This window comes from Pan paniscus, chromosome 10 (assembly GCF_029289425.2).
Source record: "Pan paniscus chromosome 10, NHGRI_mPanPan1-v2.0_pri, whole genome shotgun sequence".
In the NCBI taxonomy this organism is placed as follows: Eukaryota; Metazoa; Chordata; class Mammalia; order Primates; family Hominidae; genus Pan; species Pan paniscus.
Genome location: NC_073259.2, coordinates 31,818,229 through 31,833,372, shown reverse-complemented (window position 1 = coordinate 31,833,372; position 15,144 = coordinate 31,818,229). Strand labels below are relative to the sequence as shown.

Here is a 15,144-nt window from a genome sequence, read left to right as displayed (position 1 = left end):
TTAACTACATTAAGTTAAGACTATAGGAAGAGAAAACAGTTCCCCTTTTCCTTTTCATATCCACTAGTCAGTCCTGGAAAAACAAGTATTCTGTTCTTCTCAGTAATGCAGCCTAGTTACATCTTCATAGTAACAAATGCAAAATTCACATTTTGTTTCTGTTGCTAACCAGGACCTCCCAACTTATTTATCATCATCATCTTTTTTTTTAAATAAAATTTGATGCTATGGGTTGAACTATATCCCCCAAAATTAATATATTGAAGCCCCAGTCCCCAACGTGACAGTATTTGGATATGTGGCCTTTGGGAGATAATTAGGCTTAGATGAAGGCATGAGGGTGGGACCCTCATGATGGGATTAGTTCCCTCATAGAAAGACACCAGAGCATGCTTGCTCTCTCACTTTCTTGCCCTCCACCATGTGAAGACAAAGGAAGAAAGCATCCATTTGCAAGCTCAGAACAGGGCCCTCAGCAGAACCTGACCACGCTAACACCTCTATCTCATATTTCCAGCCTCCAGAATTGTAACAAATAAATTTCTGTCATTTAAGCCACCCAGTCTCTGGTTATCTTGTTATGACAGACTAAAGATACTTGGGCCAAGCTGAGATACTTGGTTTCTGTCTATCAATTCTGTTACTTAACAATTTATCTAATAACCTTTTCAGAGATACAGATATCTTAATTCCTCAGTAATTTCCATTTTGGATGAAATTGTTTTATTGAGTTCATCTGTTCTGGACACTGTGCAAAGTAATTGTCTTAGTTCGGGCTGTTATATAAAATATGCCAGAAACTGTGTAGCTTAAATCTCAAAGTTCTGGAGCCTCAGAAATCTAAGATCAAGCTACTAGCATATCTGGTGTCTGGTAAGGGTGTACTTCCTGGTTTGCAGATGTCTGTCTTCTCATTTTATTCTTAAATGGTGGAGAGTAGAGAGAGGAAGAAGCCTCTCAAGTATCTTCTTATAAGGGCACAATCCCATTCATGAGGGTTTCAGCCTTATAACCTAATTTCCTCCAAAAGACTCCACCTTCAAATATCATCCCACTGGGGAATAGGCTTCAACACATGAATTTTGGGGGTATATAAACATTTAGACCATAGCATTGCTTTGCATACATTAATACATTTTAACTTTACTACAACCCTATGAAGCAGACATTCATATTTGAGTTTTATAGCTGAGAAAATGAGGACCAGGATGCTTGTATAGTTTGCCTGAGATTATGCAGTTTATAAGCTGCAAAACTGGGGTGTTAACTAATTTTTTAGGCTCCATAACACACTTCTAACCCCACTGCACTTTACTACTTCACTGTTTTCTTAGTTCTCGCTCTCTTTTTTTTTTCTTTCTCCAAGGCTGACAGTGCCAAGTTTCTTGTATTGCTTCTATACCATTCTCCATATTTTGACCTTTGTCCCTTTAATTGGTGGGGGTGTAGGGGGACAACGTGGGACAGATGACAGCACAGCCAGCAACAGAAAAAAATGGAAAGTTACTGCCTAAAGGAAGAGGAAGGCCTGTTTTCCTGCTTTACTTGTGAATTGTGGGTGATGATCAACTGGTAAAACATTGGTTCCTAATAAGGAACTCTAGGACTGAGTTGGCAAAGTTGAGATTTTCAGATATATATAAGAAAGTAATTCCTCAGTATTGTAATTGGCTACATTGGGACATGTTAGCTTAGAAAAATTTAGGCATTCTACAGTTTCTTCAAGGGCAAAAGTTAGATGCCTGGTAGTTGGGGGGCAAGCTATATATGGTTGATGTGTGATGCCTCTCTCTTATTTTTCTGTATTTTCTTTATTTAAACCTGGAAATGGTACATCTCCTAGAAGACATACTAGAGGAATAATTCTTATACTTTTTAGTCTCAAGACTGCTTTATACTCTTTTATTACTTTTTTTGCAACAGGAAGTGGTCATTTAATAAATAACCATGTGGAAGAGGGGGTGCTACCATTCAAAACACCCCGACGGGTCACAGAATGTTCCAGAGCAGAAAGGCACTGGGGATGCCCTGGCTGTCTGCCACCTCTAGCAGCACACCACTGTTCCAATCATTCAGCCCTTTGTGTCCCTACTAGTCCCTGAAATCGCCTCAGCTGAGTGATACTGGGGGTGGGTGGTGAGAGGGGAATGCTGGGAGGGAGTGACACTTGGGGATCCAAGACAGAGGTATCAGGACCCAAAATAAATAAATCATGTTGAATGCCCTATGAAAACAGTGACCCCTTTATATTCTTAAAAAATATTTAGGAGCTTTTGTGCATGTGAGTTATTTCTATCATTATTTACTTTATTAAGAATTAAAGCTGAAATGATACTAAACCTATTACATGTTAACATAAATTTTTATGAAAAATAATTATGTTTTAAATAAAAACTTATTTTACATTTTCCAAATGTAAATGTCTTGAATGTCTGGCTTAATAGGAGACAGCTGGATTCTCATATCTTTTGTCTTCATTCTGTTGTGATTTTTTTTGGGTTGACACATAATGATGAAAATCTGGCTTCATAAAGACATGTAGTTGAAAGGCAGAATTATATTAATGGCCTTTTTAGATAATAATGGTGGATATTCTTCTTTGATACTATACCAAACGGTACACTCTCTTTTTTTGTTTGTCTTCTTGAGACGGAGTCTCGCTCTGTCACCCTGGCTGGAGTGCAGTGGCGTGATCTCGGCTCACTGTAAGCTCCGCCTCCTGGGTTCACGCCATTCTCCTGCCTCAGCCTCCTGAGTAGCTGGGACTACTGGCGCCTGCCACCACGCCCGGCACATTTTTTGTATTTTCAGTAGAGACGGGGTTTCACCCCGTTAGCCAGGATGGTCTCGATCTCCTGACCTCGTGATCTGCCCGCCTCTGCCTCCCAAAGTGTTGGAATTACTGCGTGAGCCACCACACCCTGCCGACACCTTCTTACAGGTCTAGGATCTGAAACGTTTTTATACTGTGTTACAGTAAAATTCATTTCATTGGTCTTACATTTCAAATGGATCTTTTAGTCATGCATGATTTTGTAACATCATGTATTTTAGTTGTGTAGCTATTCCAAATGTTATCACTTCCTGCAAATATTACATTTGTTAATATCACCACCATTTATCAGAAGAGTCTTAGGTTATAGGGTAGATACAAGTTTTTTTAAATTCTGATTTTTGTTTGAAAGCTCAAATTTTATTATTGGCAACAAACACTGTCAGTTGTTTACCCTAAAGTGACAGGCGTACTTTGTTTATTTTTGAGAAACTGTTTGTACAGTATATACAAATGTAAATAATCATGATTTACTGTTTGCTTTTTCAGTTAAAATGTTATTCCACAGGGTAAAAAGACTAGCTCAGTTCACAGCTATGCTTTTCTTCCAACAATGATGGTACTTTGATACACAGTAAAAATGCTTCATGTGTACTTCCTGTTTTGTCACAAGGAACATTAAAAAGGCATGTACTTGGCCAGGCGCAGTGGCTCACGCCTGTAATCCCAGCACTTTAGGAGACCGATCCCCTGAGGTCAGGAGTTTGAGACCAACCTGGCCAACCTGGTGAAACCCCATCTCTACTAAAAAATACAAAAAATTAGCCGGGTGTGGTGGCAGGCGCCAAAATATCCAAAGTATATAAGATATTATATGTATAATAATATATATTTATAATTATATGTTATATAATATGTAAAGATATTTTTTTTGAGACTCCATCTCAAAAAAAAAAGACATGTACTTATGGGTCAGATTTAACAAAATCAATCTGTATTTTATTTTTATTTTAGTTTTGTTTATTATGGCTCTTTTTTTAAATAAAAATTAATCTTTTTTTTTAAAGATGGAATTTCACTCTCATTGCCCAGGTTGGAGTGCAGTGGCGCGATCTCGGCTCACTGCAACCTCTGCCTCCCAGGTTCAAGCGATTCTCCTGCCTCAGCCTCCCAAGTAGCTGGGATTACAGGTGTCTGCCACTATGCCTGGCTAATTTTAAAAATATTTTTAATAGAGACGGGGTTTCACCATGTTGGCAAGGCTAGTTTTGAATTCCTGACCTCAAGTGATCCACCCGCCTCAGCCTCCCAAAGTGGAAGGATTACAGGCATAAGCCACCTTGCCCGGCCCGTTTATTATGGTTCTTAAGTAAAACCATTTTTGTTTTTTAAAATCCTACGTGGCAGTGAAGAATCCAATGACACTAGTACAGTTTGGGGTTACTGCCTTGATTTCTGCTAAGGCACCAGCCATTTGGCCCACGTGCATTGAAAATGGCAAATAGTATATTATGAAAATAAGTTTGAAATTGCAGACCACCTGAAATGGTCTCAGGGACTCCTAAGGGGCCCAGGGACCACACTTTGGGAATGACTACCCTAGAGAATTGTGTGCTTCCCAGTATTCACCAGGTTATCTCACTCTATCAGGTAGTTCAAGGGTGAAGATAATTAATCTTTAAAGGTTCTGTTAATACATCTAGAGTGACTAGAGGAAATTAGAATTTCTCACTCATTAGGTATATTAGAATTTATCACCCATTAGAATTTAGAAATTAGAATTTCTCACTCATTAGGTATATTAATAGCTACTATACTATATTATTTTCCCTTTCTGTCATCCAAGGTAGGTGCTTTTCTGCTCTCTGAATCACTTAGAATGTGTACCCACATATTCCTTAAACAAGTACCCTTAAGGAATTTATGAAACTTAATTATAAGGGGCTAGTGGCTGGGGTGTGGTGGCTCACGCCTATAATCCCAGCACTTTGGAAGGCCAAGGCGGGTGGATCACTTGAGGTCAGGAGTCCGAGACCATCCTGGCCAACATGGCGAAACCCCATCTCTACTAAAAATACAAAAATTAACTCGGCATGGTGGCTTGCAATCCCACCTTCTCAGGAGGCTAAGGCACGAGAATCACTTGAACCCAGGAGGTGGAGGTTGCAGTGAGCCAAGATTGAGCCACTGTACTTCAGCCTGGGCAACAGAGTGAAACTGTCTCAAAAGAGAAAAAAAAAAGAGGCTAGCATATCTCTTTTCTGCCCTTGACTTACTGTTTTTAGAAAGGAATCAATGAGGCTAAATTGTCTTGTCCAAACTAATTTTCTACTTCTTCACAGACATTTCTCTAACAAAAGATCTCATCACTACCAAATCTATTAGCTCCAAGGTTGTTAACTCTGACAAGCTCCTGACAAATAGACTCCTGCATGAATGTGCTACCAGATTTTCTTCATTGTCTGCCAAGTCAACTCTTACATACAAGATTCTTTAATAGATATCTGTGTGATATTGAGATTAGAATGTCTACCTCAGTAACTTTGATTCATCTTAAGCCATCAGATGTCTCTTGACGTTTAGATAATAATCTACTACCAAAGTACTACAGGAGTTCAAAAACATTCATCACCCTTCATATTGGTATAGTGGAGTTTATGACATATCTGGGTCACAAAAATTGGATTTACACCATAAATGCTAATCTTAATACCTGTTTCCTTATAAGTGCAGCCACTTGGGGGAAAGTCTTAACAGATTCATAGTAGTTTTTCTCCATTGAGGCCCTTGTTCAGTGTTCAGTGCTCTCAACACTAGTTCTCTGCTCATACTTTCACACTTGACAAGAAGAAACAAAAGGAGAACAAGGTTCTAGACTTCAGGAGAGAGCCTCTCTTTTTTACCCAAATCATAAGATTTTAGTGGTTCCAGTATAAATTGATAAATGATTGGTTTGTGTTATAGTCATTGTGTCATAGAGAAAAAATGATATGCTTTCAAGGCAAGTTTTATAATGTTATTCCTTTGGCTGTAATATACTTGATGTTTCTGAGATCCTTTGTATTCTTGCCTCAAAGCTTAGCTGATGAACCTTAAATTCATTGACACACACTTACATGCCACTTTTGCCACTTGTAAAGCTGATATTGCACTTGTTGAAGGGCTTACTAATATTCAAACCCTCCAGTAGATAGAGCTGTTGTCCAATGAGTCACTAGCATGGGTCTTTCTTTTTCAGTTCTTCCTCTAAAGAGGGGTCATTTTGTTTAGAAAAAATAATGCCCTATTCATTTGCATGGCACTTTGTCATGTTTAGGGGATGTTTTTATTCTTACATTTTTCTCATTTGATTTCCCAGAAAGATGTAGATATTTTCATCCTTTATTTATAAGAAAGGCAACCACGCTTGTCCTTATGCACAAGGTTGCTGGATAAAGAAGTTGAGCCACCTGACTCCTGATCTAGTTCCTTTAAACTAAGCTTTATCATGTTTAGGACAATGACAAGCCTCTGCATATACTTACCCAGTCATTAGCAGTCTAAATGATAATGTTGTTTTTAGTTATTCCTCCTACTGTGTCATTATGATTATGTCCTTTTTTTAAGCATCCAGTTAAAGATACTGAAAGGCATTAGAAAATACTAGCAGCTAAGACTTTGCACTAAAAGCCTGAGGGCTACTATATTTCCCCAAATTTCTTGTCTCACATTATGGTTCACTCATTTTGAGATACCCCAGCTAAAACATCCAATAACTTGCTGTACCTAGTAGCAAGAATCAGTTTGGCCTAATAATCACCATGTCAGCTTAATTTTTACCTCCCAGAGGTCCTTCTGTATTGTCAATTAATAAGTAACAGAAACAATCCATTTACCTTTGGATGAACGGATTAGCTTTTGTTTGTTCATTCAGTTATCAGACATGTAATGAATAATGCCTTGGGTGTGCCTTGAACATTATTTATTTATAAAGAGCTTGCTGAGAAATGGTCTATATTAGCAACAACAGTAATGATAATTAATACTTAATTAGCAGTACAGGCCCTGTTCTAATAGTTATATACTTTACATCTGTCAACTGCTATAGGTTCCTCCTTATTTTTCTACTATAAAATTTATACTAAGCACCCTTTGGCTTGCCTCTTTGTTTCTTTAGTAGCAAAAGAAAGTATGGAAAAACTGCTCTGAAGAGTAGAACGTGCATCCTGTCAGCAGTTTATGTGGTACATGCTGTCTGGCAGTTTTTAAAAATGGAGATGGCATGATGGTATTATCTGCTTTCTAAAGAGCAAGGATAAAGGATTAACCGTATTAGCAGATTACAAATGTTTTCAGGGATATATTTAGAGAAACACTGTGATTATTTTTACTGTTAATGTTTCCATGTATAACTACATTTCCTTTCTCTGTTTCTCCACTCCCCATTAAGAGTTTGATTTCTAATCTAAAAGATTTTATTGGTTTGTCCATAGCACTAAGTTAAGAATAAGAACACAGTCTATAATTCTTCTCTTTGATTCAAAGAAATAGTATTAAAAATCATATATTTTTAGGTAACTGAATGTGAGATATTTCTGTCACTTCTGGTGAAATTTCTGGATGCAGATAAACCACAGTGGCTACGAGCTGTTGCGGTGGAATCAATACACAGATTCTGTGTGCAGCCTCAACTATTAAGGTAAAACCTCAGCAATAGTTTGTTAAATAGATAGGTTAATGTTTATTAACCTGTAAACTAACCTATAATAGGTTAGTAAACTAGTCAGAAGACTTTTGGTATTTATTCCCAATATTAGTGATTTCTAAACAAAGAAAATAGGGTATTGTATCTATAAGGACGGGTAGGGCATGTAGATGTGGAAAAGAACTGTGAGGTAAACACATGTGGTGAGTGATAGACATCAGTCTGAATTTACTGATTTAATATAGCCAAAATAATTGTTTTAGAACTGTGACCTCTATCTGAACCTTTGTCCTAAATTGGTAAAATTACTGAGTTGTAATGAAGAATGTTTTAGTATAGTTTGGTAACTCTTATAGTAATATCACTTGCTATAAAAAGGTTTACAATTTTTAATATATTCAAATGTTTTTCCCAAAAACCTTGTAAATTATTTTACAGGTCATTTTGTCAGTCCTATGATATGAAACAGCATTCTACCAAGGTTTTTCGTGATATTGTAAATGCACTGGGATCTTTTATACAGTCCTTGTTTCTTGTCCCCCCTACTGGAAATCCTGCAACAAGCAACCAAGCTGGTAAAAACATATTCATAATTTTGTTTCTTATATTCTGCCATAAGTTGCAGTATTGACTGTTCTGAGAGGATATTATGAAATTCTGTGACTAGAGAAATTTGGGTTACCTAAACATGTTGGTAGTAAAGAATTGCACTGAAAGAATAATCTGATCTCAATGAAGCAGTTGTGTTTCTTTTTTCCAGAATAGATTTTCTTCTCTGACATACTTTCAGTTTCTCTGATCACATAAGAACAAAAGTTTAGATGCTAATCTTCATTTTAAAAGAAGCTTTATTTGATGACTCCCTTTGAAGAGTCTAGATGGTTACCACCTTAGGAAGACTTAGTCCCTCTCTTAAAGGGGTTAACATGGTTGGAGTTTGTTTGGGAATCTGTATGGTTTGTTGTTTCCCTTTACCTTCTTTCTCTTCCACTTTGTACTGAGTGATGGTTTTGTATACTTTATTCCCACTTCTGATAAAAAGTGGTCTAATGAAAGGCTAAACATTTATCAGTATTTTTACTTCCCCTAGTAGCTTTTATTTTAAAAAGGGAAATGGTATTTTAGGGAAATAGGAACATTCTCTGATAGACAAAGTAGTACTGATAAATTTCATTTATTTCTGCAATACCCATTCTGATAGCACAGAAATTTTTTTTAAAGATTGGCCAGGTGTTTGACTATTACTGATTTGTAGTCAAGTAGTAAATTAGTGTCTTTCCTTTTTTTCCCTTCTTCTTTAACAGGAAACAATAATTTAGGTGGCTCAGTCTCAGCACCAGCTAACTCAGGAATGGTGGGGATTGGTGGAGGTGTTACTTTGCTACCAGCATTTGAATATAGGGGAACCTGGATACCTATTCTGACAATCACAGTTCAAGGCAGTGCTAAAGCCACCTAGTAAGTAGTAGTAGCATTATTTTATAAGGAATGATGTTGTTGGGGGTGATATTTAACCTAAAATTCTTCTCTATTATATTTTAAATTTTAGACCCAGTACTTCTAAGGTATTTTAGAGCTCATTTTCTTTCGTCATATTTTGAAAATTGTATCTAGGACTGGATTTTATTTGTTTTGTGCGTTTGTAGACTAACAGCATTATAAAACAAAATGTGATTTCTTTACATATGGACCTATTAGCTCTCCTATACAGCTTTTTGGTTTAAGTATATGAATTAGTTTCAGACCACTTGGGCTTAGGTCTTCTGATATTAGCTGAGTTACTGTCAGCAAATTAATCTTTTTTTCTTTTTTTTAACCTCATTTCTCTCATCTATACAATGGGAGTAGTGATATATCTAATTTTCAGAATTCTATATGTAAGAAAAGTTATTTTAAGTGCTTATCTAATCATATTGTTAGGGTTAAACACATGGAAATTTTAGTTTTTAATTAATTAAAAAGTGTTTAATGGATTCCATATCTGTTATTTTTAAATTGTTTGTCATTAGCCATTTCAATTTAACAAATGCATACTCAATAATGTATTACTGATTTTTTCTTAAGTCTTAATGAGATTACAGTACTTACGGAAATAAGGCAATCAATACTACATGGATTTAACATTGCTATAGTTACTATGAGGCAGTTATAGATATATTTTGAGTAATTGGTATGTATAATTAAAACTATCCTTGGCCAGGTACAGTGACTCATGCCTGTAATCCCAGCATTTTGGGAGGCCGATGTGGGCAGATCACTTGAGGTCAGGAGTTCGAGACCAGTCTGGCCAATGTGGTGAAACCCCATCTCTACTAAAAATACAAAAATTAGCTGGATTGGTTGTGTGCACCTGTAATCCCAGCTACTCAGGAAACTGAGGCAAGAGAATCGCTTGAACCTGGGAGGCAGAGGTTGCAGTGAGCTGAGATCATGTCGCTGCACTCCAGCCTGGGTGACAGAGTGAGACTCTGTCTAAAAATAAAATAAAACTATCCTTATGACATAAATCAAGACTTAATATGAAACAGACTCAGGAAGCTGAGGCAGGAGAATCACTTTAGTTCAGGAGTTGGAGTACAGCCTGGGTAACTGCGAAACCCCATCTCTTAAAAAAAATAGAAATGAAACAGAATCTTTGGCTAGTTAAAATCATCAGTTTCTCTGGTGTGTCAGTCTGCATTGTATCATCCTAGGTATATTTTACCTTACAGCTTTATTTTGCGTAAAATTATAAAAGTATAGAGTCATAGAAGACTGAAATATTTTAAGTTCATTGTTATTTTTAGTCATTTATATTAAAATTACTTAGTATTTTATAGGCTTTGCCTTGTACAAAAGGTAATGACTCAAGTATACTAGAGAATTAAGTTGTAAAAGAATCAGATATCTAGCACTAAAGGAGACATTATCTAGTTCACCTTCCCACCTCATTTTATAACCTGAACATAAACCAACACAGAAGAAAATTTTTGCCTTCATAGAGCTTACACTTTAGCGAGTGAGATAGTAAATAAATAAATACACAAGTAAATATATAATATAACCTTGGGTAGTGGTTAATTTGAAGAAAAAGCAAGTTAAGGCCATAGAGAATGACCAAGGTGAAGATGGGGACAGAAAGGGTCTCCCTGAGGAAATAATACTGAGCAGACACATAAAGGGAGGGAGTGAAGATGTGTACTTGAGGAAGGAAAAAAAAAAAAAAAGAAACAAGCCACAAAATAATAAATACTTGTCTGGGTTGTAGAACTCCTTTTTAAAATTTATTAGTAAAAGCCTACCACCACTGTTTATTGATACTGGATTTTAACTAGTTCTGCTACTAAATACTGTGATTTTGAGTATAGCACTTGATTTCACTTGATCTTAATTTTCTCTTCTTTAAGACAAGATTAGGACTGAATCTCTAAAGGAACATATGCATAGATTTTTTTTAGTGCTATACATACTGAAATTGCTTAATTCTGAAATAATAAATGGCCAGAAAATATTGGGTGTTCTTTTGTACATGGGTTAGTATGTTCACACTGGAGCTTAACTGTTGAATTGGCATCTTTTATTCAATTCATTGTGAGGTTCAATATAAAATGATTTCACTATTTTCTTTGAAGGCATATGTATACATCTTGATTGTGCATTCTGTTCTTTTATTGACTGCTTGAGTATACTTTGAAAACTTAAGTGATATATAGATAGAAGTAGTTTGGACATAAGTATTGGTGGCATATTCTTTTATATTTATTACACTACAGATCCCTTCAAAGTTGGACTTGTGACAGTTTTTGCAATTTGACCTTAAGTTTAAAATGTTTAAACAGATAAATTACATTTTATCTCAAAGTGGAATTTATGCAGTAATTCTAATAAAGTAGCACTGAAACAGTGAGGTAAGAAAGTATGTGTTTTCTTTTAGGTTTATGGTATAAATAAAAAGTATAAATTACCCTTTCTCTTAACTATTCTAGTACTTAAAGTCTGTGCCATAGAATTGGAGAATTGGAGTTTCCGATGTTTTGGATTATTTTATGTTTTAGATACATTTTCCCAATAGATCACATATTCTTTGAGAATAGGAATTTGTCTAATGAGATGCTTAACACTGATTTATTTATGATGTGGCTCTCAAAGGCTAATTGGCCTGGGAAAGATTAAAGCTATAAACTTTATCTCCCCATTTGAGCTTAAGTTTCTTTCTGTTTTTCACTTTCCTTTTATGTTTGGGGGTACATGTGAAGGTTTGTTAAATAGGTAAACATGTGCCATGGGGATTTGTTGTATGTATTATTGTCATCACCCAGATGTTAACCCCAGTACCCAATAGTTACCTTTTCTGCTCCTCTTTCTCCTCCCACCCTCCCCCCTCAAGTACACCCCAGTGTCTGGTATTTCCTTCTTTGTGTTCATAAGTTCTTATCATTTAGCCCCATTTATAAGTGAGAACGTGCAGTATTTGGTTTTCTGTTCCTGCGTTAGTTTGCTAATAGCCTCCAGCTCTAGAACTTAAATTTCATAATCAACAATGTAAATATATTTCTAATGATTACATAAATTTTTAAAAGCTCAAGAGTTGACACATTAGTGGTAGGCTTTAGTGTCAGTCAGACTTGATTTTTAAAACTTCTCATTAATACCTGTAATATTAGTCCTCAGTTTTATTTCTGTGTCTCTTAGGGTTTTTGTGAGGAGTTAAATGAGATAATACATATTAAAAAAGTAGAGTCCCAGGCTAAGAGTATTTGCTCAGTGAATGATCACTATATATTAGATGTTCTTATTATGTTTTTTTTTAATTTAGCATTTCTTTATTAATTACCTACCTTGATGATTCAGAAACTTTAAGATTTTGAGGTAGGACATTTTCTTAGCTTTTTTATTGTAATCTTTAGTAATTTCAATTTTACTTTTGAGATAATTCATATCTCATGAAATTCACCCTTTTACAGTGTACAATTCATGGTTTCATTATATTACAAAGTTGTACAACCATTACTACTACCTAATTCCAGAAAGTTTTCATCACCCCTAAAAGAAACCTCATACCCATTAGCAGTCATTTCCCAATTCCCCTTCTTCTAGCTCCTTAGCAACCACTAATCTGCTTTCTGCATCTATTGATTTGCCAATTCTGGATATTTCATATAAATGGAATCACACAATAAATGTTATTTTGTGTCATACTTCTTTGACGCAACATACTTTTTTTCAATTGCTATGTAATAAATGTACATATTTTCAGGGTAAATGTGATATTTTGATACATTTATATAATGTGTAGTTATCAAATCAGGGTAATTGTGTTATCACCTCAAACATTTATCTTTTCTTTATGGTGGGAACATCTGAATTCGTGTGTTCCAGGTATTTAAAAATATGCAATAGATTATTGTTAAGTGTAGTTACCCGACTGAACTGTTAGATGCTAAATTTTATTCCTGTCTGTATAACTGTATTTTTGTACCTATTAATCAACCTCTCTTTACCCCCAAACCTCCACCCTTCCTGGCCCCTGGGAATCACCAATCTGCTTTCTACTTTAATGAGATCCACTTTTTTAGCTCCCACATCAGTATAATTTTTTTTTTTTTTTTTTTTGAGACGGAGTCTCGCTCTGTCACCCAGGCTGGAGTGCAGTGGTGTGATCTTGGCTCACTGCAAGCTCTGCCTCCCAGGTTCATGCCATTCTCCTGCCTCAGCCTCCCGAGTAGCTGTGACTACAGGTTCCTGCTACCATGCCCGGCTAATTTTTTGTATTTTTTAGTAGAGACAGGGTTTCACCGTGTTAGCCAGGATGGTCTCGATCTCCTGACCTCGTGATCCACCTGCCTCGGCCTCCCAAAGTGCTGGGATTACAGGCATGAGCCACCGTGTCCAGCCCAGCATAATGTTTTGAAGGTTCATGTGTTGAGAATGTGTTCATACTTTATTCCTTTATGTGTCTGAATGATATTCCAATATATGGAATCACTTTTGTCAAATTAATTGATGCATATTGGGTTATTTTCACTTTTGTTTATTATGAATAATACTACCATGAGCATTTGTCTGTAAGTTTTTGCATAGACATGTGTTTTCATTTCTGTTGGGTATACAACTAGTAAGTGGAATTGCTGGGTTATATGGTCACTCTATGTTTACATTTTTGAGGAAGTGCCAAACTCTTTTCCCAAGCAACTATACCATTTTACATTCCTACCAACAATGTGTGAGGAGGGTTCAGATATCTCCACATCCTCAGCAATGCTTGTTAATCTTTTTTATCATAGTCATCCCAGTGAGTATGAAATGATATCTTACCATGCTTTGATTTGCATTCCCTAATTACTGGTGACAAGCATCTTTTTGTGTGCTTCTTGGCCATTTATATGTCATGTTGGGCAAAATGTCTATTCAGATTCGTTGCTCCTTTTTAATTGGATTGTCTTTTTCTTATTTAATTTTAAGAGTTATATATTCTAGATGCCTGTCTCTTATCAGATATGTGATTTGCAAAAGTTTTCTTTCATTCTGTGGGTCTTTTCATTTTCTTGATTGCTGCTTTTTGAAGTACAATTGTTTTTAATTTTGATGAATCTAATTTATCAATTTTTTCCTTTGTTGCTTATGCTTTTGGTGTTATATCTAACAAACCTTTGCCTAATCCGAGGTAGTGAAGATTTTTACCCATGTTTTCTTCTAAGAGTTTTATAGATTTAGCTCTTACATTTAGATCATTGATTCATTTTGGAGTTAATTTTGCATATGGTTTGAGATAGGACCATCACTCTTCTGCATGTGAATATCCAGTTGTTCCAGAATCATTAGTTCTTTGTCAATTGAATTACTCTTTTTTCTAGGAATTATTTTGCCAGATATCAATTTTAAGAGGTTTAGAACCATAGTTCACTACCTGCCATGATTTAAAACAGATTTATTGTCCTTCCTTCTGAAAACTTTCTCCTAACTATGGGGTAAAAAATTGCTCCGCAGTTTGAACTTGACACACTGATGCTCTTATTCTCACCTTGTTGGCAGATTGTATTTGAAATGATAGGTGAGCTGGGCATCTCACAGCATGAAAAGCATCTTCCTCTTCATAGGAGTGATTTGATTTGATGGCATCTTATTTATTTTTTATTTTTTATTTTTTTTGAGACAGAGTGTCGCTCTGTTGCCCGGTCTGGAGTGCAGCGGCGCAATCTCGGCTCACTGCAAGCTCTGCCTTCTTGGTTCATGCCATTCTCCTGCCTCAGCCTCCCGAGTAGCTGAGACTACAGGCACCTGCCACCACGCCTGGCTAATTTTTTATATTTTTAGTAGAGACAGGGTTTCACTGTGTTAGCCAGGATGATCTTGATCTCCTGACCTCATGATCCACCCACCTCGGCCTCCCAAAGTACTGAGATTACAGGCGTGAGCCACCACGCCTGGCCAATGGCATCTTATTTTTAAAGCACAAGTCAGAGTTTAAGAAGTTTTATCTCATTGTATTTTGCATGTCAGTCTTAATTTTTCTAATATCTAATATTTAATGAAAACATTGGCACAACTCAGGGGAGAATGAGAAGTAAATTATTAAAATAATTAGTTATGGCAGTGATCAGGCCTTAATTTTTCTAATCAGGTTTTTAGAATACCATGGAAGAGATCTCTTCCCTAAATGAAAGAAATTTGGTAATCTCCCTTTATTTTTTTGCTATTCTGTTAATCT

General features: G+C 36.0%; 1 protein-coding gene across 7 annotated transcripts in view; it reads left to right on the top strand.

Annotated features, from left to right (window-relative positions):
* Positions 1 to 15,144, top strand: part of MON2 (MON2 homolog, regulator of endosome-to-Golgi trafficking) — a 131,456-nt gene that overhangs the window by 50,190 nt on the left and 66,122 nt on the right. For all 7 annotated transcript variants that reach the window (XM_055096521.2, XM_055096520.2, XM_055096522.1 and 4 more), the window contains 3 exons: positions 7,327 to 7,451; positions 7,896 to 8,032; positions 8,762 to 8,915. In XM_055096521.2, coding sequence (XP_054952496.1) covers positions 7,327 to 7,451; positions 7,896 to 8,032; positions 8,762 to 8,915 — 416 coding nt within the window. The remainder of the gene's footprint in view (positions 1 to 7,326; positions 7,452 to 7,895; positions 8,033 to 8,761; positions 8,916 to 15,144) is intronic.